This window comes from Equus asinus, chromosome 21 (assembly GCF_041296235.1).
Source record: "Equus asinus isolate D_3611 breed Donkey chromosome 21, EquAss-T2T_v2, whole genome shotgun sequence".
Classification (NCBI taxonomy): domain Eukaryota; kingdom Metazoa; phylum Chordata; class Mammalia; order Perissodactyla; family Equidae; genus Equus; species Equus asinus.
In genome coordinates this window covers 59,882,725-59,905,233 of record NC_091810.1, presented here as the reverse complement: position 1 = coordinate 59,905,233, position 22,509 = coordinate 59,882,725, and the positions used below count along the sequence as shown (strand labels likewise).

Sequence of the window (22,509 nt, the reverse complement as noted above, 5' to 3'; positions counted from 1 at the left end):
ACACCCAAATGGGAAAGAACTTGCACAGGCAGGACCTCAAGAGACACTGCAAACAGCTGCGAGTCCCCGGGCTGAGCTATATTTCTCTGTCCCTGGATGTCTTGATCTCAGAAGGCACAGCAAACTTCTACCGTGGTCAGCATCACCCAGATGACCAGAAAGAACCAGCTCCAAGACTGACCCCTTTACTCTCAGAGTGGAGATTGGAAATAAACAAATGGACAGCTCTAGGCAAGAGAAATGACAACTTTATAAAAAATGTGATAATACAGCAAGATTTGATTGGGGTTTTTTTTTCTTTTTCTGGCAAGTTTGTAAAAAACACTTGGAATAAAAATTAGAAACATAACCTAATAAAAATTAGAAGCATAAACGTTTCAAGGAAATAGAATCATTTAGAAAGACAACAAAGAGAAAACAATGAGCGGCAAAAGCAGTGGCAACATGGGGAGAAAGCTGATTCTGTTGTGATGACACAACAATGAAGGACCAACATGAACCTGACCTTCCGCACCAGGCTGAGCTGAGGGGTGGGGAAAGGGTGGGGAGTAACCACGAGGCATGAAAGTTTCCCTAATGGGACCATACTGATGGCCACTGGCCCCGGGAGGTGGGGGAGCAATGGGCTCCTGCAAACAGGCCCAAGTCCCTCCACTTTCAGGGTCTACCAGCCACAGGGTAGTGATTCACAGCCAAATCCCTATGAATCGGTGATGTAAGGCTGGCTTCCTCCTCTGTCCACCTGTCCCTAACCTGCAACTCTGCAGGTCACTGTCCCACCGTGGTGAGCTCAGCAGGAGGAAGCTCATCAGAATGTCAACCTAAGCTAGGACGGCAAACTTGCCAGGGAGAAGCAAGAAAACTAGACATACGGGGCTACACACAAAACACCTTTTGGAATGTCGGCACCGTACCCAAGGTGGAGTTAGGACCACCCTGGAGAGGCAGGCTGAGAACCTCCAGCAACATTCCCCAGCCTCTCCTTCTTGGTGGAAGGTCCTGAGGCTAGACACTGGGGAAATTCTTGACTACATTCTGAGGTAATCTAACTATGACTTGCACAGATAGCTGAGAATGGTCACAAGAAAATTGGTGGCAAGAAGGGCAGAAAAGTTGCCACAGAGAGAAAAGGCTAAAATATACAATGGAAGGAACCATACTACAAGTAGGCTCAGAGATGACCAGAGTGTGGCCTGGGTCAGGGGTGGCCAGCAGTAGGGCCCACATGGGTCCTGGGCACACACAGCTCTTGTACTACTTGAGGTCACAGCCACATGAAAGGAGATGAGGGACTCAACAGAGGGCTTTCCCGACCCAGGCTAGCAGCAGCTCTGAGGCGGGGGGTTTCCCTTCTACTGACTCATGTCACGATGGTGACGAGCCAGAGAACCCGGGGCCTTGGGGTGGGGAGTCCCAAGGTTCCCTTCATCTATGACTTCTCCCATCTGAACAAGATTTAGGGGGAACTGATACTGCTAGACTTGAACTTGGAAAGCACTTAAGAGATCCCTGCAGGTAAGGGAGCAATAAGACCCTAAACCACCACTGAAAGAGAAATAGGAACAAAAAGCAAAGGTTTGTGGGACTCCCTTCCTATTTTATGCTAATTAACATTCTTTTTCTCTTCCGCCTCAGCACACATAATTCTAAGTCAAGATGGAATGTTCTGAAGGTTTAGAAGGCAGCAGCTGTGTGAACGTTAGTATTTTCTCCGCTTTCCACACTTCCGCTGACGGCTTCTGGGACGGAGCTCGCCAAAGTCTTCAACTTCATTTTCATAATCATCTTCCTGGACAACACCTGTTGAAAAAGCAAACGACAGAAACAAAGTGCAGAAAGATGACTTTTTCACTCCACTGAGAAATACAACATTCTAGTAAAACCTAATGTCTCTGAAATCATTGCTTTCAATTAAAGAATATAAAAAAAGCCTTCCACCAGGTGCCAGAGAGAGAGAGGATGCTTCTTTGAGTCCTGACATTATTTTCCAGGCTGAGAAACAGCCAGTGCAAACACTCTTCTCCGGAATTAAGTTCTTTTACAGGCTGGTTCCTCCGGCCTTATGTTAGAGACCCTTTAAACGGTAAAGAAACCAAACACAACCTAAACTCAAACACAGACTTGAGTTGGAATACCAGTTATCTTCCTTTTGAAACAATCACAAAAGTCAGAGTCCCAGCAGGGACTATATTCTAAAGATTTTTTCTATTGGCATAGACATTTATGCCAAGTCCCTTCAAGTTTTCCCCAGCGGTGGGGTCTGGATTTTCCAGTAGCATCTGGATTAGGAGGACTCCCAGAGGGCAATCTGGGGCAGGTGATATAGTTGGAGCAAGAAGAAATGAGGTCCAGTCAAGAGGGGGCAGCAGTTAGAATGGGCAAGAGGAAAGACTTTCCAGAGCATATAGAACATGGCAAGGTAATTCTGAGCTCAGAAGAGAAACCTGATTCACTCTGCACAGGCCTTTAACCCTCTGTAGGCAGACGCGTGTAGGTTTCCCCAATGATTTTGTTTTGTCCACAAATTTGTTTAGTTCATATCCCCAAGCCCAGAACAGTGTTGATTCATACTAGACACTCAATAAATATTCATTGACTTACATGAATGGTTGATCCAGGCAAACATATTTATCAAGAGATGGTTTTGCAATCCTTTGTCTAGCCTTAGGAGTCACTGTATTGAGTATGAATAGTGACTGAACGTCATCGATAATAGCTCATGAGTGGCAAAGTGGTTTTTGAAAAAGCAACTAACGTGAGCCCAGATTAACGGCTCTAACAGTCAGATGGGGAGACTCAGATACTACGTTGCTAATAATTTGACTCACTGGGAGCGATGCTCCAAGACAGTGAGCGGCCACTATTGACATCACAGGCAGCCCCACTTCAAATTGACCCGGGAGTCAGCAGAACCAGCAACTAGAGACCCAGAACAATACCCTGGGAGGAAGGACTCCTTACCTTCCTGCTTCAAGCGGAGCTCTGTTTTCCTCAGCCACTCCTGCGCCTTTCTGACTGACGGGGTCAGAACGTCGACCTGCTGAGTCATGACTTCCTCCGCTATGGGAACGAAAGAACAAGGGCTCTGAGTGAAGGGGCCCCTGCAGGGACTCAGACACCCAGTCCTAGAGCCAAAGCCACCACCTCCCAAGAACCTGTGTCTGTGCCTCTCCTGAGGAGAACGACATGGTAAGGACCCACAGCCACCTTCTGCCACAAACATAAACTACAATAAAACGCCAGCCTGATGCCGTTGCTGTGTGTCTCTAGAGACTGCCAACAGCAAATCTCTCACGGAAGCTTTTGTTCAAAATGTCATTCAACCTTAAACTTGAGTGTCTGAATTGTAGAATGATTTTAAAATATGTAATTTTACTAATTTTATACACAGCACACTTCCACTCAGTGTTGCTAAGAAGTAGCTAATAAAGAAGTTAGAGGAAATGTGATTCAAAGACCACAGAATTCGTATTATTAAAGGCTCACAGTGGGTACGGTTGAGGGACGCTCCTAAAAGGAAGAGAACAGCTACGCGTCTCTAGATCTTAGTCACAGGTTCAGCACACAGTAGGTGCTCAAGAAATGATCACTGAATGAATGAATCAGAAGCTTAAAGAGTTTCCTCAAGATTTTAAACATTTTCCCTACAGCCTCTCCACAGAGTTAGTTAGCAGGCCCTTTTCTGTCAGCAGTGCCAGGGGAAACCATCCTGGCCCAAGACAATCAGAGTTTTCATCGGGGGAGGGTTGGTCCAAACAATGCCGTTTTGCTGTAACTTGAGAACACACAGTCCTCACTTGTATTTCTGTTAAGGCCAAGTTCTATCATCCCAGGTCAGACAACCCCTCAAAGGACTTGACGCTGACATGCGTTCTCAAAGTCCAGGTTCTAACATCCCCTGGAACCCATTTCTGAGGGCCCCTTACCTCCAGCCCAGGCCTTGCGTCTGTAGAGGTCCTCCACCATATCCAAAACCTTTTCGATGCTCTCCTGGACCTTCCTCTGCAGCATGTGGCTGTGCTCTTTGGAGCCCAGGTGACTGGAGATCGACATGCTCCGCTCAATGTCCTGCACCACTAGCTTGCCTTCCTCAATGGCTGGCTCCACCTTCTCCCGGAAAAATTCAGAGTATTTCTGGTAAGCCACTTGCTGCCTCTGATGGCCTTCTAGGTGGATATGCTGCTCATAAGACTCACTGTTCCTCTCCCAATACTCCTTGTCTTCCAGTTCAGCCCTGGAAAGGGCCACAGCCTCTGAAGGCGCTCCCTCAAATGCTTTATCGGGAGCGAAATAGTTCTCAGGACAGCAGGTGAACTTCACTCCGCACAGGTCACACTGGGTCCTGTCAACGTCGGCCTTTTTGAAGTTGCCGGCCCTGGGCTCCCCAGTCTCCTCCCTGAAGTGCTTCTTCTGGGCACTCGCCCTCCTCCAGCTGATGCACAGGGACACAACCAGGCACACTCTTCTCAACTTCCGCTGGATGGAAGCCTTCCACTGCTTCTTGGAAAGGATGGCAGTGAGGAGGTGATCTTGGTCTTCTGATACAAGCTCGTTCGTCTCATTCTGACCAAACTCAGACTGTGGTTCAGCAAAGTAGTGCACGGGGTCCACATAGAGCAGGCGGTTTAATTTGACCTCCTCATGATAGAGGCCACGGATCACAACCCCTTTGGTATGCATGCTGTCCCACCGCCAGTAGCAGTCCATCAAGTACTCTTCATCCCGCTCAAGGAGCAGGTCCTGCAGCGCCTCAGCCACAGACTTATCATCGACCGCCATCAACACCCGCTTCACCACTTTCAGGAGCCTCTCAGGCACCTGGTGTGGGCAGTCCACACTCATCAGCTTCAGCTTCCTCTCGATCTCCTGGAAGTGGTGGTACAGAAGAGTCTTGCAGTTTGGCTGCAGAACCTCCTTGGCATTGACCAGCATCACCAAGCACAGCACCAGGGTCCGCTCTGCCTCACCAGAGACTACATAGTCTATGTCACTAAAGGCATCGAGCAGAACATTGAAGTTCTCATTCTCATCACCGCATAGCACCTTGACGAGGTAGGAGAGGTGGTACCGGAAATTCTGAATGGCTCTTATCACGTCCTTAGGTTTGTATCCCTGGATGATGGAGAACACGTCCCCGAGCTCTTTGTCCTTGCTGAACAGGAACTCCCAGTAGTGTAAGAGTGCAATGTAGCTCTTGGGGAGGCAGAGGATGGTATTCTTCCAGAGGCAGGCCAGGACCGCCCCGCAGTGAATGAACTGGAACTCCAACAGGGCCACTGTGTTTCCGATGCTGGGGATGAGTGGCTCCTTGCACCTCTTAACAAGGACGTTCATGAAACGGAAAAAGAGCCTCTTGCAGTCTTCTGGGTTCCTGTACACATAGAGCTGGTCGATGCAATTCTCCAGCAGCCGGATGAAGCACAGGTGGGTCTTCTCGGCACTTTCATCGTCCTTGTTGGGCGCCAGCATGCCGAATTTCCCTTCTATTCCTTTCATCCTGCTGCCTCGTCCCCTGCCCCTTTCCTCTTTTTCAGACTCTAGAGCTTTGAGCTCCCTGTTGTAGTTGTCCTCCTCTTGGTGGAGCAGCTTTTCAAAGTCCTCCGGGTAGTTCGAAGAGAGAAGGAAAGCCTGCATGGCGCTCAGCCACAGGTCTGTAGACTCCCGGCGGCTTCGTACACTTGCGTTTTGAAACAGAAAATGGATGTACTCTTTTAGAGCAAACTTGTAGGATCGGAAGAATTTGTAATTTGGTTTGAGGATTTCTTTGCATGCCATGATGTTTTCTGACAACACTCTCTGATGGAAATGCTTAGGGAAGAGGACATTCAGAAAGGATTTGCAAAGGCCATACGTATCTGTAGATAAAATATAATCGATTTCTTCAAGTTCTTGAGCTAAAATTTTAGGGAATACCTTTTTGGCTTCCAAAAGCAGTCCATTGATTGCCACCAGCTGCATTTTTGACTGAACCAAATACTTGGCCTCACAACGCCGCAAAGGCCTGTGGAAATCTTCACAGTTTTCATTCTCGCATTTTAAGCCTACAATAAACTTCATGCAGACCCCGGGGTAGGTCCTCCCAAGCAGGCTCCGTGTGACCTGACACAGCCTGCTCAGAAGGTGTTTCTTTAGGGCTAATTTCACTTGCTCAGTCATTATCAAGAAATGGTCTTTTGTTTTCTTCTCTTTCAAGTTTGAATCCAGGTCAAAAATTATTTTTAATATGGGTCCAGGGTCATTCTGAGCCATCTGACAATACTCGGCATCCACCTGAGAAATCCCAAAAAACTCAAAACAAGACTTGACCATTTCCTTTTCCGCATTGTTGGTCACTTTTTTAAGGGCCCTGACCAGATCGAGGAGGACTTCCAAGCCCCCTGGAGCCAGGGCCAGGACCTTCTCAGGCTCGGCCTCACACAGATAGGTGGCTTCATAGAGTGCTTCTACTACTCCAGCCGAGTGGTTGAGTTTGTGAAACTTGAAGAAGGCGTCCTTGAGCTTCTGAAAGTCTTTCAGGATTACCCCCTGCAGGAAAAAGGCCTCAGCAATCCCAGACAACTGACTGGTTTGATGGTAGAGATCAACGGCTTCTCTCAGAATGGCCTTGGTATTTTCTATGTCTGAACCACTGGCCACATTGAGGCGGGCAGCCTCCAGCAGACACGAGGCCTGGAAGTCCTTGTCGGCAGTGAGCCTGGCAGCCTCCAAGAGGTAGCCATGTTGCTTCATCAGCAAGGCAGCCTCTTCTCTGCGACCTTCCCTCTTCAGCAGATCTGCAGCTTCTGCTAGCCGTTTCCGAGACTTCAGGAAGACCAGCTGGTCTTCTATGTCCAGCTTCGAGAGGACGACCATCATCTCCTTGATCTTATTTGCACTCAGGTACTTTGCTGCAGCCTCCAAGTATAACTGACTGGCAGAATAGGAGAGCTTGGATATGGGAAGGCTCTTGGCCTTTACCATTTCTTCGTACCTGCAATGACAGACACGCAAATGTCAACTCATTATTACCTAATAGAAAATTTCTTCCAAAATACAGCACAGAGCAACTTACATAAGATTCTCACATGTAGATACAAACTACAAAATAGGACCTCCACTTATCCAGCATCATTATAAATGCTTCATTTTATACTGACAAAATTAATTATTTATTCCCCAAGGAACTGAGCATTAGTGTGTTTAATTAATGAAATATAATGGAGTTGCAACCTAAGCAAGTGAAAGTTAAGTTTGAAAGTCAATCTGTAGGACAAAAGTTAGGCACAGTCAAAATTGCCCCTGAAAAAAAATCCTTTAAACTGTCATAAAAGCATGATAATCCTTTTGGGTAAACAATACTGTTCAGTGTGATATGTGATTAATGAGAAAGGATGAAGATGGAAGCTATACACAGGCCAGTGAGTGTATTAGTCTTCCTCTTCTTATCCAACCTCTGATTCTTCTCTTTTGCCAGGTATGCATGTGGTTGAGTTAGTGTGAATTCATGAAGTTCTGAAGGGGTCCCCTTTACTCGGCTGATCAAAGTCAGTACATCCCACACTACCAATTTTCAAGGCACTGGAACAACCCAACAAAACATGCTTACTTTTGAACTCTTGCAGGACAAAATATATTTCCTCACAACCACAGAAGTGCCCAGAGACCTTATGATGCCCCAGAATTATCCTGTAAATATCAGATTTCCTAGTATAAACAGGCCCTCCGTGAAGGAGTGTAAATAAAGATAAAGGAGGGGAATATACCTCTCATGTGAGTACTGGCTGATGGAGTAAGGAGTATTTTTAGCAAGTTTAAGGAACCATCTACATATTTTCTTTTCAAATCTAAAATGTCCTCAGTGTATTTTGAGTCATGCCAGTTAGCAATTGAATTCTACATCCAGTATGCACAGCCTCCAAAAGACACGCAGATATTTCTAGTGTGAGGCTCCAGTTAATACTCAGACTACTGGGGCCGGACCCGTGGCCAAGTGGTTAAGTTTGCGCGCTCCACTGTGGAAGCCCAGGGTTTTGCTGTTTCGGATCCTGGGAGCAGACTTGGCACCACTCATCAGGCCATGCTGAGGCAGCGTCCCACGTGCTACAACTAGAAGGACCCACAGCTGAAATATACAACTATGTACTGGGGAGATTCGGGGAGAAAAAGCAGAAAGAAAAAAAAATACTCAGATTAAGATCTCAACTCAACAATTCATTAAAAACTCTCAGTTGTATACCTCAAAAAACCTGAAAAAAATTAAAATAGTAATGAAAGACCAAAAAACAAATGTTTCTAGGGAAAATCTATGATTATTCAATGCTCTTCTGGAAAAGTGAGAACAGAAGGTTAAATAAATAATTGAAAGTATTAAAAAAACAACTCTCAGTCGGTTTTGTCATATGAACTCACAAGAGAACTGGCCTGGTCAATTACTCACAACACCACTGCATAGCACCCTGCTGACTGGGTACCCAATAAATGTCACAGCTGACACTCTGTATGGACTGATAGTTTGTGTCCCCTAATCCCCTAAAATTCATATATCGAAGCCCTAATGCCAAGTATGGGTGTATATGGAGATGTGGCCTCTAAGGAAGTTATTAAAGTTAAATGAGGTCACAAGGGTGGAGCCTTGATCCTATAGGATTAGTGTCACCAGAGTGAGCACATGCTCTCTCTCCAAATATAAGCACCAAGGAAAGGCCATGTGAGGACAAAGCGAGAAAGCAGCCATCTGCAAGCCAGGAAGAGAGCTCTCACCAGTGACCCAGTTGACTGGAGCCTTGATCTTAGACTTCTAGCCTCCAAAACTAAGAGAAAACAAATTTCTGTTGTTTAAGCCACCGAATCTATGGCATTCGTTATGGCAGCCTGAGCTGACCAATACCTACTGATTGAGTATATCATACACATGATGGTACCCAAGACCTGGATAAAGAAATATGCTCAATTACCAACCATGGTACTGGACACCCACTTTTCCATTTCCAAAAATAAAACTCAATATCTATCTATGTGCTGGTTATACAAGTATATTACTTTGTGAAAATTATGTGCACTTTTTTGAATAGATGTTATACTTTAATAAAAACTAACTTAAAAATAAAAATCTCAAGTTTGAACATCTAGGTCAATTATGTTCATTTCGTTACATGCATAATTTGGTAGAAAGAAAAGAAATATAGAACCAACCCATAGCCTACTTTTCCAGGAGCTGAGAGCAGACTCAAACCCCTGCTGAGCAGAAATGTAGATAGCAGACTCTGTCATTCTTGCTGTCTCATATCACCAGGAAGATCTCCCAGAGCATCAACCACAGGCTGTTTCTGGATTCCTTGCCAACTACTAACCCCACCCATCTCCACTTCACCTTTGGAATATTAGCTGAGCTAAAGGTTCAGGGAGGCCTCTACAGGTCATGTATAAACTCATGTGTCCTACAACCGAGGGTGTGTGTACACACATATCATACACATACATATGAGTGTAGGGCTGAGCATCTGCCAGTAGATAATGATGAAGCAAAATCCTGACTTCCCACTAGTGCTCTTACCTTTATCCATCCACACATCAGCAAAACTGTCAGCTTAGCAGGTAAAGGTGGAGCGGACAGAACCGTCATTAAGTACAAAATTGTCATGCATGTTATATATACACTCGTAACATACCCTTCATCTTCTCTGTCCCTTCCCTTCATGACATTGTGTCAAAGCTTATAGAGAGAGTGGAAAACACAGAGTCCTGCTCTCAAGGAGTTCTTGACCCAGCACCGAGGCCACCACTCAAGTAGAAGGTAGGCAACATGGTCAAGCAACTTCAGAAGAGCAGGATGGCACAACCCAGGGCAGGTTGTCCCCATGAAGCAGCGAGAGGGACAGAGAGGAAGGGGAAGGGGGAGAATAAAACCACCTACTTTTCCACTGCAATAGCAGCTTCTTCAAAAAGCTCCTCTTGGCAGTACATTTTGAGTGCTAGATCAAATTCCTGAATCTGCTCAAAGCATCTGAAAGCTTCTTTGTAGCACTGGCTTCGCTTATAGAAATAGGCGGCATCTTTTATCTAGAACAGAGTGAAACCTTACTCGTAGAGTATTCAAAACATGACTTTTTATCTTAAAAATAAGCCAACACCATGAATAATAAAGAGGATGATCATATGTCTGCTATTTGTTAGAATCCAGTGACAAATACTAAAACATAGGTAATATTAGGAAAACTAATTCTTTATAAGGAGAAAATAAAGTTAGATGCCAACCTCACACCATACACAAAGGTAAGCTCCAGATGGATTAAAGATCTAAAGGTAAAAGATACTGGAGGAAAATGTAAGAGATTATCTTTGTGACCTTGAGGTAAAGAAAGTTTTCAACAAAACCCAAAATGCACAAAGTTCAGGGGAGAAACTGATGGATTTGACTACATCAAATGGTTCAACAAAAGACACATGAAATAAAGTTAACAAGAGAAGACAAACATTAACATCTAGACCAGCAGTCAAAAAGACCTTTCTGTGAGGATGGAGATATTCTCTATCTATGCTATCCAATGTAGTAGCCACTAGCCACATGTGAATAGCAAGCACATGAAATGTGGGTAGTGCAACTGAGGAAGTGAATTTTTTATTTATTTAATTTTAATTTTCACATGTAGCCACTGCACTAGACTGGGCAGGTCCAGACCATAAAATGGATTCTTGCAACCACAAGAAGAAAACTTTCCTGAAAACACAACAAAAACCAGACAAAGGACATAAACTGGCAGTTTGCAGTGGGGGAAACTTGAATGACAAATAAATGAAGATGTTCTACTTCACTAATAAACAGAGAAACGCAAATTAATATCACAGGGAGGTACATCCATCAGGTCTGCAAAAATTAGAAAATCAGATCCCATTGAACATAGTCAAGAATGCGAGGAACATGGAACCCTCAGGCACAAAGTGGTACAGCTGTTCTGAAAAGCAAAGTGGCTTTCACTTTCACTTAGTGAAATTAAGTATAAGCACACCCTGGGGCCAGCAAGCAATACACCTCCCAGATCTCACCCGCAACTGGAAGGAGACACACTGCATCACAGCACTGTGTGTGGCGACCGGGAGGTGGTGGCAACTTGGACATGCACCACTAGGGAAATGGGTAAGTCAAATGCAGTAGATGCCCACTCTGGAACACTACCAGCAGTCAGAAACCTGGCCAGACTGTAAAACCATAGCGGGGGGTGGAAAAGGTGAAAAAAATAGAACAAGATGCTCTATTTAGACAAGCTTAAAATACATATGTATAGAAATACTACTTATTCTTCAATTATGCATGCGTATGGGGACACACATTACATGCATTGGAATGGCTGCCAGTGAGAAGAAAATAGGAATGGAGACTGGCCACAAAGAAGAAGAGGATGAACAAAATAAAAACAATGGTAGGTTTGCTGTGAACAGAAGAGGAAATCCCACTCCTCTTCCTCTCACACTTCCCATCCAACCCATCAGCTAATCTTGCCTACGTGACTCTCCCAACACTTCCCAGATATGACCCCTTCCCGCCACCTCCACCACCTTCGTGGCAATCCAGGCCACCATCTTCTCAGCCTAAGCCACCACTAGAACTCTCCTAACTGGCCTTTCTGCTTCGACTCTTGCTGCCTACAGACCTCTCCACAGAGCATCAAAATAATTAGTTTCATGTCACTCCTCCAGTCAAAACCTTCCACGGGCTCCCCATCACACCGGAACAAAATCCACTCCCTGCCATGGACAATGAGGCCCCACATGACTTGTTCTTTCCATCCTCTCTTGCTCATTTTACCGTTTCCAACCCGCTCACTCTGCTCCGGCCAAACTGGCTTCCTCGCTGTTTTTCAAACTTGCCCACACACTCCCACCTTGGGGGTTTTTCCCTGTGAGGTTCCTTGGCCCGTGATGCCCTCCAGCAGCTGTTCTCAGAGTCTCTGTTCTCAGCCAGCTCCCTGACATGCCCACCCCAGTCTCACCTGACACACTCTCGCTCCTTACCTAGCCCTCATCACCACTGACATCTTCTATACTACCGGCTTGTCTGTCATCTCTCCCCCACTAGGGAGGGAAGCTCTGCAGAGGCAGGGGTCTCTGCTTTGTTGCCTGCTGGTCCCCGAGCACCCACAGTGCCTGGCACACAGGAGGGAGTCCATCTATTTGCTGAATATTTAATGTCATCATTCTACTTGCTGGACTTGAGGTGCAAAGAGAAAACAAAAACAAAACCAAAATGAAACAAAGCAAAATACATATGCCAGGCCCTCTGATAAATCTTAGCTGGGTTTTATTTAATGAGACAAGCTACACAAAATGCCAAAATATAAACAGGATTCAGGTGTGAGGTTCTTCTACGTCCAGAAACCTCACAGACCAGGGAGCCCCTAGCCCCATCCTGCCACATCAGCAAAACCCCATAACCAGAACATCCCATCTTTTTCCTCTCCTTGTCAATGCTGATTACCCAGAAGAAAATTCCCTGAGAGTGAATGTAGGTGCCAAGTGTGCGCCCAAATGGAGAGAGAGAAGAGAGGGCCGCCTCTAAGAGGCAGCTCCCTACTCTGGCCTGTTCTGTTCCATGAGGAGGTCCCCACCTGCCTCCAGAGCAAGGGCCTTGAGAGGTTTCCAGGGAAACCAATCTTGCTCTTTGGAGAGGGGCAGGAAGCAGGCAAGGCAGAGGAACTCCTGAAAGGAAATCTCACACTCCTACAGCCCCCCACAAACATTTCTTCCCAGAGGTAGCACACATTTGGGGCTGGGAACAGGGAAATGATTTGACTTAAGGATTTTGACAAAGGCTACTGCCAAGCTGGTCAATTTGAATCATGCTGGTTAGTTTGGTGGGATGACCACAAGAGGTCTGAGGCTGGCTGACAGTTGAACAGCCTTCCAGGGAGGGGCCTAAGCAATGAAAGGGACCAGACTCTTTCCTGAATGGGGCTTGGAGCTTCTAGAATGTACTGGTGAGGGAAGGTGGAAGAAGCTGCCACCAGTGGTCAAGGCTGTGGCAGCAGAACAAAAGAGGGGGCTGTACCTCCAAGAGCAGAGTGGCCTCCCCATCTGGAAGGTGCCGAAGTTCTGGAGAAGGGAACAGGGGCTGCACTTACGGCCTCCTGTTCTCCCCCCGCCCCCCTACTTTCAGAAGCAGAGCTTGGCAGGCTGGGGGAGGCAAGGTGAGCAGATAAGGAAGGAGTCTCTGGCCCAGTCATGGCAGGCGCTGGTAGGCAAAAGAGAAAGTGATAGGCTTAGGCCTCTCTGCTGTAGTTGTCACTGTTTAGGTTCTAAGCTGGTGGCAGTGGAGATTGGAGGGTGGGGGCTAAGAACATGGAGAGGTTGGAAATTCTAGTTCTTGGAATCTTAGGACCCAAACTCCCACCCACACTGAAATCCTTACTCCATCCTCATCTCCTATCATCCTGACGAGTCACATCTCATAATAAACATGAGGCAGGGCAGGCAGCATCGGGAAGCCTTATCTTCTTTGACCCTGACTTGGGACCACATTTCAAACTTTCAAAAGTAGGTCCCACCTCCACCCTGCCCGATGGCAGAGGAGCTCTGAGGACCCAGGACTTCCTACAGCTCACATACAGATGTGGAAACCCACCTTCCTACTGGAGGGTCATAAAGCCTGATAGAGGGGGAAATGCAAAAGCCACACGTGGGCAGGCGTTCTAGAGCAAAGCTTCTCAAACCACCTGTGGTGAAGGACCAGATGGTTTTACGTGTCCTCCAATCCATCACAACTGATACACTAAGAACACATCACGTAACGTACAGCATGGTGACTACAGTCAATAATACTGCACTGTATATTTGAAAGTTGCTAACAGAGTAGATCTTAAAAGTTCGCGTCACAAGAAAACAAATTTTTGTAACTATGTGTGGTGATGGACATGAACTAAACTTACTGTGGTGATCACTTCTCAACATATACATATATCGAATCATCATGTTGTACACCTAAAAGTAATACAGTGTTATATGCCAATTATATCTCACTTTAAAAAAAAGAAGAAAAATGAATCACTAAGAAAATCATCCCACTTGGATGTTATGGCAATGCCAAATTGCTATAAAAACTCTGCAGGCTTTCATCTTCCGTGTTAATCTTGTTGCAGACAAATAACCGCTTGTGGCCTGTCGCCAGCCTGCTGACCACTCTGTGCGTGGCTGTGTTCTAGACTAGCAGCTCTGTTCAACAGAACTTTCTAGAATGACAGAAATGGTCTCTAACAATAAGCACTTAAAATGTGGCTAGGGAGACTGAGGAACCGAATTTTTAGTTTTAATACATTTTAATTAACTTAAATTTTAAATTAAATAGCCACATGAGACTGGTGGCTGCCAGAGTGGTTGGTGCAGATCTAGTGTAATTAACTGGGAACATAGAAAAATTGCCATGTAAATGCCAGGCCATTCACCCAGGCCAACTCCAGACTGAACATAGAGAGAAAGAAGGCAGGAATACTCTAACCCTCATCTTCCCTTTGATTTGAACATTTGGCTTCCCTGTAGTTAATATCAGGTCTCAAACATTCCCACAGATGTGGACACACACGCACACATATGCGCATGTGCGCGCACACACATCTTTGGAGCCATGTAAACGCTTGAACACGTGGAGAGAGAAGGGCTACCCTAGAGTCAACACGGCCAGGCTCTCTCTCTTTAGACTGGAGGCCCCTTCTGACACAGCAGAGGCCGAGGGTCGCCCCTCCAGCTGCCGAGTGAAGCCCAGCTCTCCTGGGAGCAGCCTCGGGCTGGCGCCGTCCATACCTTTCCCAGCCTCTCGCTCAGCTGGGCGCAGAGCTGGAACTCCTTGGCGTAGCTCAGACACTTAAGGGACAGCTTTGGTTCTTTGCACTCCAAATAGGTCTTCGCCAGTTCCAAATACTCCACCTGCTTTTCCCTGGGAGGAGGGAAACAAAACAGAGCTTCCGTGGAATGTTGATCTAACGCGAATACATTTAACCCGCGTGCTCTCATCAGAGCAAAGCTGAAATGACCCCCGAGACTCTTACCTGGGGCTGACTTTCTTGGATTTCATGTTCAGGGCGGTGTCGTGGGCCAGCGCCAGCTTCTCTTTCTCAAACGCACCTCCTTTTTGGTAACACTTGGCTGCAACCTGGAATAAGCGAAAGGTTTCCATTCCCAGTAAGGTAAAGGAGGTGCCGTCCAGACCAAGAGTTACAGCATGCACCCCACATCGGCACTGACAAAGCCCTGAATCTCACCCCTCTTAGCCAATCTGCGGGTCAAGCAGGAAGGTGCCGACAAGCTAAAGAAAATGGCCTCAGAGGATACAGCCCAATAGTGTTACCAGCTAACACTTCACCCTCGAGCTTCCTTTTGGAAGTACCCAGAAGCCATGGAAAATATATAATACATATTTTTACAGGCCACCCTAATAACACCCTCATTCAATCTTCAACAGCCATGTGCAAGAAGTTTCATCCCTCTCGTATATACTAACAGCCTCAGGTCAGAGACACAGAGTGATTGGCCCAAAGTCACCCAGCGGCTTTTCAGGGCTCACCCAGGTCCTCTCTAGTTGGTAACTACAAAGGCTAACTGGCACTGTTGGTGGAACTGCCACGGCACACCTACTGTGGGTAGAAATGGGGACAGAGATGGTGTCACGACATGTCCCAGAAGAGAACTGACCAGATCCTTGGGACACGCACATCTGTGTTAACCACATAGAAAGTGGGCAGGCAAGTGTCACAGGGGAGTCACAGTGCACTCCAATCCCTGCCAGCAGAAAGCTGCTTTTCTAAAACAGGAATGCTAAAAGCAGGTCTCAAAGCAGGCTACAGTGCAGAAAGTTCACATTCTGTCCAGCATATAGAGATTAGGTCTCAGCGTGGGCAAGGGACAGATTAAGTGGCACTTACTGATAAAGTGGACAGGAGGGCCTCTCTCTCCCTCAGGCTCTTTGCTCCAGCCTCCCTGACCCCATGTGCCTCCTTTCATCCCCGTGACCTGTGCCATGCTCCTTTCTGCCGCAGGGCCTTTGTACACACTGTTCCCTCTGATTGAAATGCTCTTGCTTTCCTCCTCTGCCTGGTTAACTTCATTCATCCTATAGGTCTCAGCTCCCTTACTCAAAGCAGCCTTCCCTGGCCTCCCCGTCCAGGACAGGTGGTTCCAGGGGCAGCTGGTCTCTCATCTGTGACATGTGCATCAGCTGGAACTACGCACTCTTCTGTATGCCTGTCTTGCTCACCATCATATCCCCACGTCCTGAACACAATGGTTGGCCCATAACTCTACAGGAATCTCCTGAATCAATGAATCTCAAGTGGTTTCCATTTATATGGTGGTTCTGAAACATTCATTGACATGCAGCCAAAAAGTCAATAAACCACCTGAGTCTTGAAGTTCTTTGGCAGAGTCAAAATAAAGTCAGGTGAGGAGAAGGCTTTTTATAACATTCTCATCTGTGCCAGCTCCCCTAAAAAGATTTTAGAGTCAAACATTCAAAAGGTATTTTTAGCGGGATAAAGAATTGGAAATTCATGGGCAACACGTCTGGCTAACACCAACAGTGGTCTGAAGGGATTCAAGAGAAGAACTGTACATGGTTCTCCAGTTCACACCGTACCTGCTGCCCACGTTACCCGTCCCTACCCTTTCTCCAAAAGCGAATTCTTGGTTTTATGACAACAGCCAAGTGTTCAGTATTTCTTTCCAGTTATAATAAGGATGGGTAGTGAATAAAATTTTGAGACTCTGTCAACTTCTGCAGCTAAATACCCCATATTTATGGAAATAGTTTCCAGACACACCCAAACATACAACAGTGCAAATTCTGCTTTCTTACCCCTACAACCCATTGCAGGGGTGGCCACAGTCCTTCACTGCCCCCGTATCCATCCACACACCTTTACAGTGTAACTCGAGAGCTTCCCCCATCAAGAATGCTGCCCATTTCCCCTGCCTTCATATCTGGGCTGTGACTTGCTTTGGCCAACAGAATGCAGCAGAAATCCTGGGCCAGCTCCAAGGCCAGGCCTCAAGAGGCCTTTGTGCTTCTGTTACTCTCTGTGAACCCTGCTCAGGCATCATGTCAACAAGCCCAGACTAGACTGCTGGAGGATGATGGGCACGCGATCCAGGAACCCCATTCACGCCCATCACCTAAGCCATGAGGCAGCCAACCCCCAGGAGCAGACCTGGTGCTGACTGGCAGCTGAGTTCAGATGCGTGAGTCACCCAGCTGAGACTGGAAGATCTACTCAGCTGAACTCAGCTTTGCCAGCCCACAGAACTGTGAGCCGCATAAGTGACTTGTTTTAAGCCACTAAGTTTTGGGGTTGTTTGTTACGCAGCAAAAGGTAACTGATAAACCCCAGATGTGAGTTACTTACTGTAGACTTAATACCATTTTCCCTGCCACAGCGGACAACACTCTCCTAAGAACTGAGAATAAGAAAACTCTGACAGCGCCTTTTCCCAGGCATGTCAGATGGAAGACCCCTCGAATGGTGGTTTCCATTAAGCTCTGACTTGCAGCTTCATTGCACTCATCACTTCCCAGTACCTCCACTGGGGTCCAACTCTATGAAACTCCAATGAAAACATGGATCATTAAAGCAGCAGGACAAGCCCTTCAGAGAAATCACTGTGTCAAAACATTTGCTCAGAAGTGGCAAGAGAACCCCAGACACTTTTTCCTGTAACGTTGGAGGAGTTGGACCTGAGTCTAACAAAACCTCAAAGTCTAGCATGAGCACTGAGGCATGGAAAGGAAAGAAAGCGATCTGTCCAAAACTCAGCTCCAGTTGCTCTCTCAGGAAGCACTGCCTACAGATGCAGGCGTGGAGCACTCCAGGTGCCTGGGAGGACCAAAACGTCCATTTTTGTGTGGTCATGCCTGTGATGGCAGACATCGTAGGGTAGTTACCCACAGCACTTTGTTGCCTGATGGCAGAACCTACCTCCTGTGCAGAGCTGTGATTGCTAGTGGGATTTCTCTCCCAGACTCCCTTGCAGCCAGGAATGGGCATGTGACCTAGTACTGACCAATGAGATGTAAGGATAAATCCACTGGGGACTTCATGAAAAAAGACCAGACTGTGAGAGGAACGTGCCTGCTCTTCATTCCTGCTGGGGATGCTGCTGGGGAGAATTGGGTGCTTGGCATGGCTACAAGCATCTATTGCAACCATGAGGGGGACATCTCTCATAAACTGCAGATGATGCATGGAAGAGATGGAATGAGACTGGGCCCATGTTGACTTTCCTGAACTGCAGAACCAACCCTGAGGCCAGACTTCTTGTTACTGGATGAAAAACACCACTCCCATCATTTTCATAGGATGTTTGGGACCTCCAGGTGAAGACATCCTTAACACTGCATCACGGGAGAGACACATGCAGTGGTGCACCCTCTGAGACCATGGGACGTGGAGGAATGCAGACTGTGGGGAAAGGGATGAGGCTCTTCCAGCTGGTTTCAATATTTCAAGAGGACTAGCAGGGACAACACTTCCCGGGAGAAGACCGCTCAGGCTCGCCTAGATGGCTTGTGGCTGAAAATCAGTCAGCTCAGTCTAATGATAAAGCTGAACTATGCCCACCAGATTCAGAATGGCAGGCAAGTCTATGTGTGATCAATTTGAAAAACAAATGAGGGGACCAATCTGTCGCTGTTTTAAAATGCAGTATGATGACAGCAAAAGCTTTTAGGCATAGAGTACAGGAGGGAAAGAAAATAAATAGAAGGATTTGTTGGTGGGGCAGAGGCCATGACCTTGCATTTTCCTATCAGCACTTGGCCAAAATGAAGGCTTGTCATGCCTGCTTCTGGGGAAGGAGCAGGACAGGGAGCTCTCCTCATCACGGGTGACCTGATGCTTCAGAAGAAGTGGCACAAGCGCTATTACCCTCACCCTGTGTTGGTGACAAACGTTGACGGTGAGAAACCTACCTGTGAGGCCTGATGGGGCCACCGGATACAAAGACCTCATTGCCCCCCGCCCCGGCCCCGGCTCCGGGTCCAGCCCCTTACCTTCCAGCACTGGTGTTTAGCATAGTAATCTCCTTGTGCGATCCACTCCTTAGGGGTTGAGGTCTTAACAAACATGCTATCATCCAAGTCTAGAACGAAAAAGAAAAGTGGGTTTGCTTCTCTGGGTGTTCATTCACTTAAACCTGTTGTTATGGGCTGAATTTTGTCCCCTGACCCCAAAAATTCCTATGTTGCAGCCCTAACCCCCAGTACCTCAGAATGTGACGGTATTTGGAGACAGGGCCTTAAAGAGATGATCGAGTTAAAATGTGCTGTTACGGTGGGCCTAATCCAATCTGACACTGATGTCCTTACAGGAGGAGGACGTTAATACGTCCAAAGAGACACCAGGGGCTTGCACAGAGGAACAGCCATCTGCCAGCCACAGAGAGAGGACTTAGAAGAAACCAAACCTGCCGACAGCTTCATCTTGGACTCGTGGCCTCCAGAATTGTGAGACAATAAAGTTCTGTTGTGTAAGCCATCCGGCCTGTGGTTTGCTACGGCGGCCCTAGCAAATAGATACACCTGCGTTGTCTTTCCAGTCTTCATTTAATACATATTTTAGCTTACCAAGCCAGGCGGTTGTAGGTTTTGGAAGGAGGAGGTGGGGATGAGAAAGGATGCTGTTTGGTGTTTGAACTTTGGTCTACCTTCCATTTCTATGGCTATGAATTAGAAGACAGATGGTAATTTCTAATTTCTCCTTGAAAGTCCAAAGCCATGTAGCTCTTAGCAAACTCCCATGCTGGGACCTTAGCAAGGGACAAGGTGACAGGATTTTACAGTATTTCCAAATGTGCAGACTTTGCCCTCATCCTTGTAAGCAATCTGACACATTCTCTTTGGTGGACACAGACTATCACAACCACCTGCTGTCAGACCCGTCTGTTACCCTCACTAGCCTTCTGGCAACTGTATCACCACCCCCCTCAGTGGGCCCCTGAGCATCACCAGCAGTGGGTGACACTCCCTGCAGGTCTGAACCACAGCTTCATCACGCACACAAAAGACAGTGACTACCAGGACAATGCTGACAGTCACATCTGAGCTGGAGGAGTCAGGGACACCCAGGCCAATGAATACCAATCAGGGAAGCAAGGCAGACGTGCCAACTTTGTTTAGAGGCGCAAAAACACACGTTGACCCCTCCCTGCTGGCCCTCTGTCATGCCCTGCAGCACCGTGTGCAAAGATGACTTCGCAGTGTCTTGTTCTGACTCTGTATACACAATCAGTGCCCTGGTGACATTTTATGCCCACAGCAAAGTCCCACAGTCTCTCTGAATAGGGCCAGTGAACTCCACTGGCACCGTCTGAAGAAACCCAAACTGCATGGTCACTACACTCAGCCCAAGCTCCCTTGCACAGCGGGAACAGAAGTTCTCACGACTTTACCACATGCAACCTGGAACACATAAGGCTATACTTTTCCTTGTACTCTTAATGCTACCAAGACATTAAATAAATTGCAATTCTTTTTCATTTTGAATTTTTAAATTTAAAAAATTGCCTATCTTGATGATCTAAGCAACATATTTTGAGAATAAAAGGAGTATAAGCTGCAGGAAAGATTAAGAACGACCATGGTAGGCCAACCCACTCGTTTTCCTTTTGGTCGCGGAAGTGAAGGCCCAGGGAGAGAAAGCGGGACCTGAACAAGGTCATATGGCCGCGAAGGTGGAGAGTTCTAATGAGAAGCTAGGTGAACTCCCAGCCTTTGACTTTTCCCATTACACCAGAACAGTCAGGTCACGGGACAGAACATCTAATCCTGGCCCCCACCTGAGCCACTGGCTGTAACCAGAAATAGCCTCCACAAAACTGGCTGTAAAATGTTCAGGGAACCAGCAGACCTCTGGACGGCGGGCGAGCCCTGCGCTTTCCCCTTTCCTTGGAGAAATTAACCACGGCCTGGAGGAGCCGACTCACCAGCTAACCCATAAGAAAGACAACGATTTTCTCCACAAAGGGCTGATTATTTCTCTCCTAGTTATCTATCAGGAGACCTTTACTCCATTTTTTAATTAGCTAGTCTTCGTAAATTATGAAAACGATACATGATAATGATTTTTTTTTTTAAACACTGCCAACAGCACAGAGGGGCATAAAGGTAGAAAGTAAAAGGTGTCCATATCTACTCAACAACCCCACACCCGCCAGTCCCAGCACCTGAGGAGCCACTATAAACAGTTTCCCATTGGTAGACACGTAGGTCGTTTTTGGTTTCTTATAATTACAAACAGGGCTGTGAAGAACATTCTTGTGTATGTATCTTTGAGATTTTATACAAGAATATCTCTAGGATGGATTTCTAGAAGTGGAATCACTGGATCAAAAGGTATGTGCATTCTTTATTTTGACAGATATTGCCAATCAGCTGTGCAAAAGCCCACAGCACTTCATATTCTCCCAACAGAACCTATTTCCTCTAACCCTCGCCCAGGACCCTCACTTTTAAAGGACAAATAAAAGATCTTCCCTGAAGCTTTTAACTCTCCCAATGCCATTACAACCACTTTCCTACACACCTTAGCCATAAACACGAACCCTCCTTTCTCAGAGGAATGTGGAAAAGAAAGAAAGTGCTTTCAAAAAACTACACCTTTTGTACTTGACCATAAGAACAGTTGAGAGTGACACGCTTCCTATCCAACAGTGGGAACATTTTAATAGGGCTTACCTTTATTTTCATCTGTCTTCACAACGTCGACAAAATCTCTTCGAATGAAATATTTGAAAGCAGGAGCCCGCTTCTCGGGGTTTTCGTCGAAGATCCAGAGGTTGACCCGAGCCCGCGTGATGGCCGTGTACAGCTGCTTCAGCTCGCCATTGAGGAGCTAAAGACAAGATTGAGAACAAAAAGAATGAGTCTTTTGTCTATAGCTACAACGGGATACACTTCAGTGGGCTTACTCTGATTTTGGAGAGACACAAAAAGTAAATTTTGGAGAACTACGGCACAGGTGTGAGCAGGACATGAGGAGCTCAGTGTGGCCGCAGCACAAATAAACAAAGCTCTAACAAGGGACCACACCCTCAGTACAGGGCCGCCCTGGAATTTGCTATCATTCTATAGTTTGAAATAATTATAGATTCATAAGGAGTTACAAAGATAGTTCAGAGAGGTCCCATGTACCTTTCACTCGCTTTATCCCACTGGTTACATCCTACACAATTACTGTAACTTATTTTTAAAACTTCAACAGTCACATGCTTCTATTATAACTATCATTAGCACTAAATTATTCATGACCTCCCTTATGACTAAGGATTGCAGAAATAAGGGGCTATGACTTGCATACGGGGAGGACCTACTTGGTTAAATAATGCACATTTCAAAACAACAACCAATTTGTGGCTATCTAGAGGTTCGCATAGCTTAGCAATGATTTAACTTCCATTTCTTTGGAGCCTTATAGGCATTTACAGAAATAACCTGATAACTGCTGTTCTGGTTATTTGTTTTATACTTTGTATCAGACATAAAACTAGGACAGTAGTTTC

General features: G+C 46.4%; 1 protein-coding gene across 4 annotated transcripts in view; it reads right to left on the bottom strand.

The window, feature by feature from the left end:
* Nucleotides 1-228: 228 nt before the first annotated feature.
* The window catches only part of TRANK1 (tetratricopeptide repeat and ankyrin repeat containing 1), a 98,542-nt gene continuing 76,261 nt past the window's right edge, over nt 229-22,509 (bottom strand). For all 4 annotated transcript variants that reach the window (XM_070492342.1, XM_014845802.3, XM_070492343.1 and 1 more), the window contains 8 exons: nt 21,686-21,842; nt 19,004-19,092; nt 15,012-15,115; nt 14,767-14,899; nt 9,893-10,038; nt 3,927-6,970; nt 2,962-3,060; nt 229-1,800 (listed from right to left, as the gene is read on the bottom strand). In XM_070492342.1, coding sequence (XP_070348443.1) covers nt 1,700-1,800; nt 2,962-3,060; nt 3,927-6,970; nt 9,893-10,038; nt 14,767-14,899; nt 15,012-15,115; nt 19,004-19,092; nt 21,686-21,842 — 3,873 coding nt within the window. In that variant the 3' untranslated portion in view covers nt 229-1,699. The remainder of the gene's footprint in view (nt 1,801-2,961; nt 3,061-3,926; nt 6,971-9,892; nt 10,039-14,766; nt 14,900-15,011; nt 15,116-19,003; nt 19,093-21,685; nt 21,843-22,509) is intronic.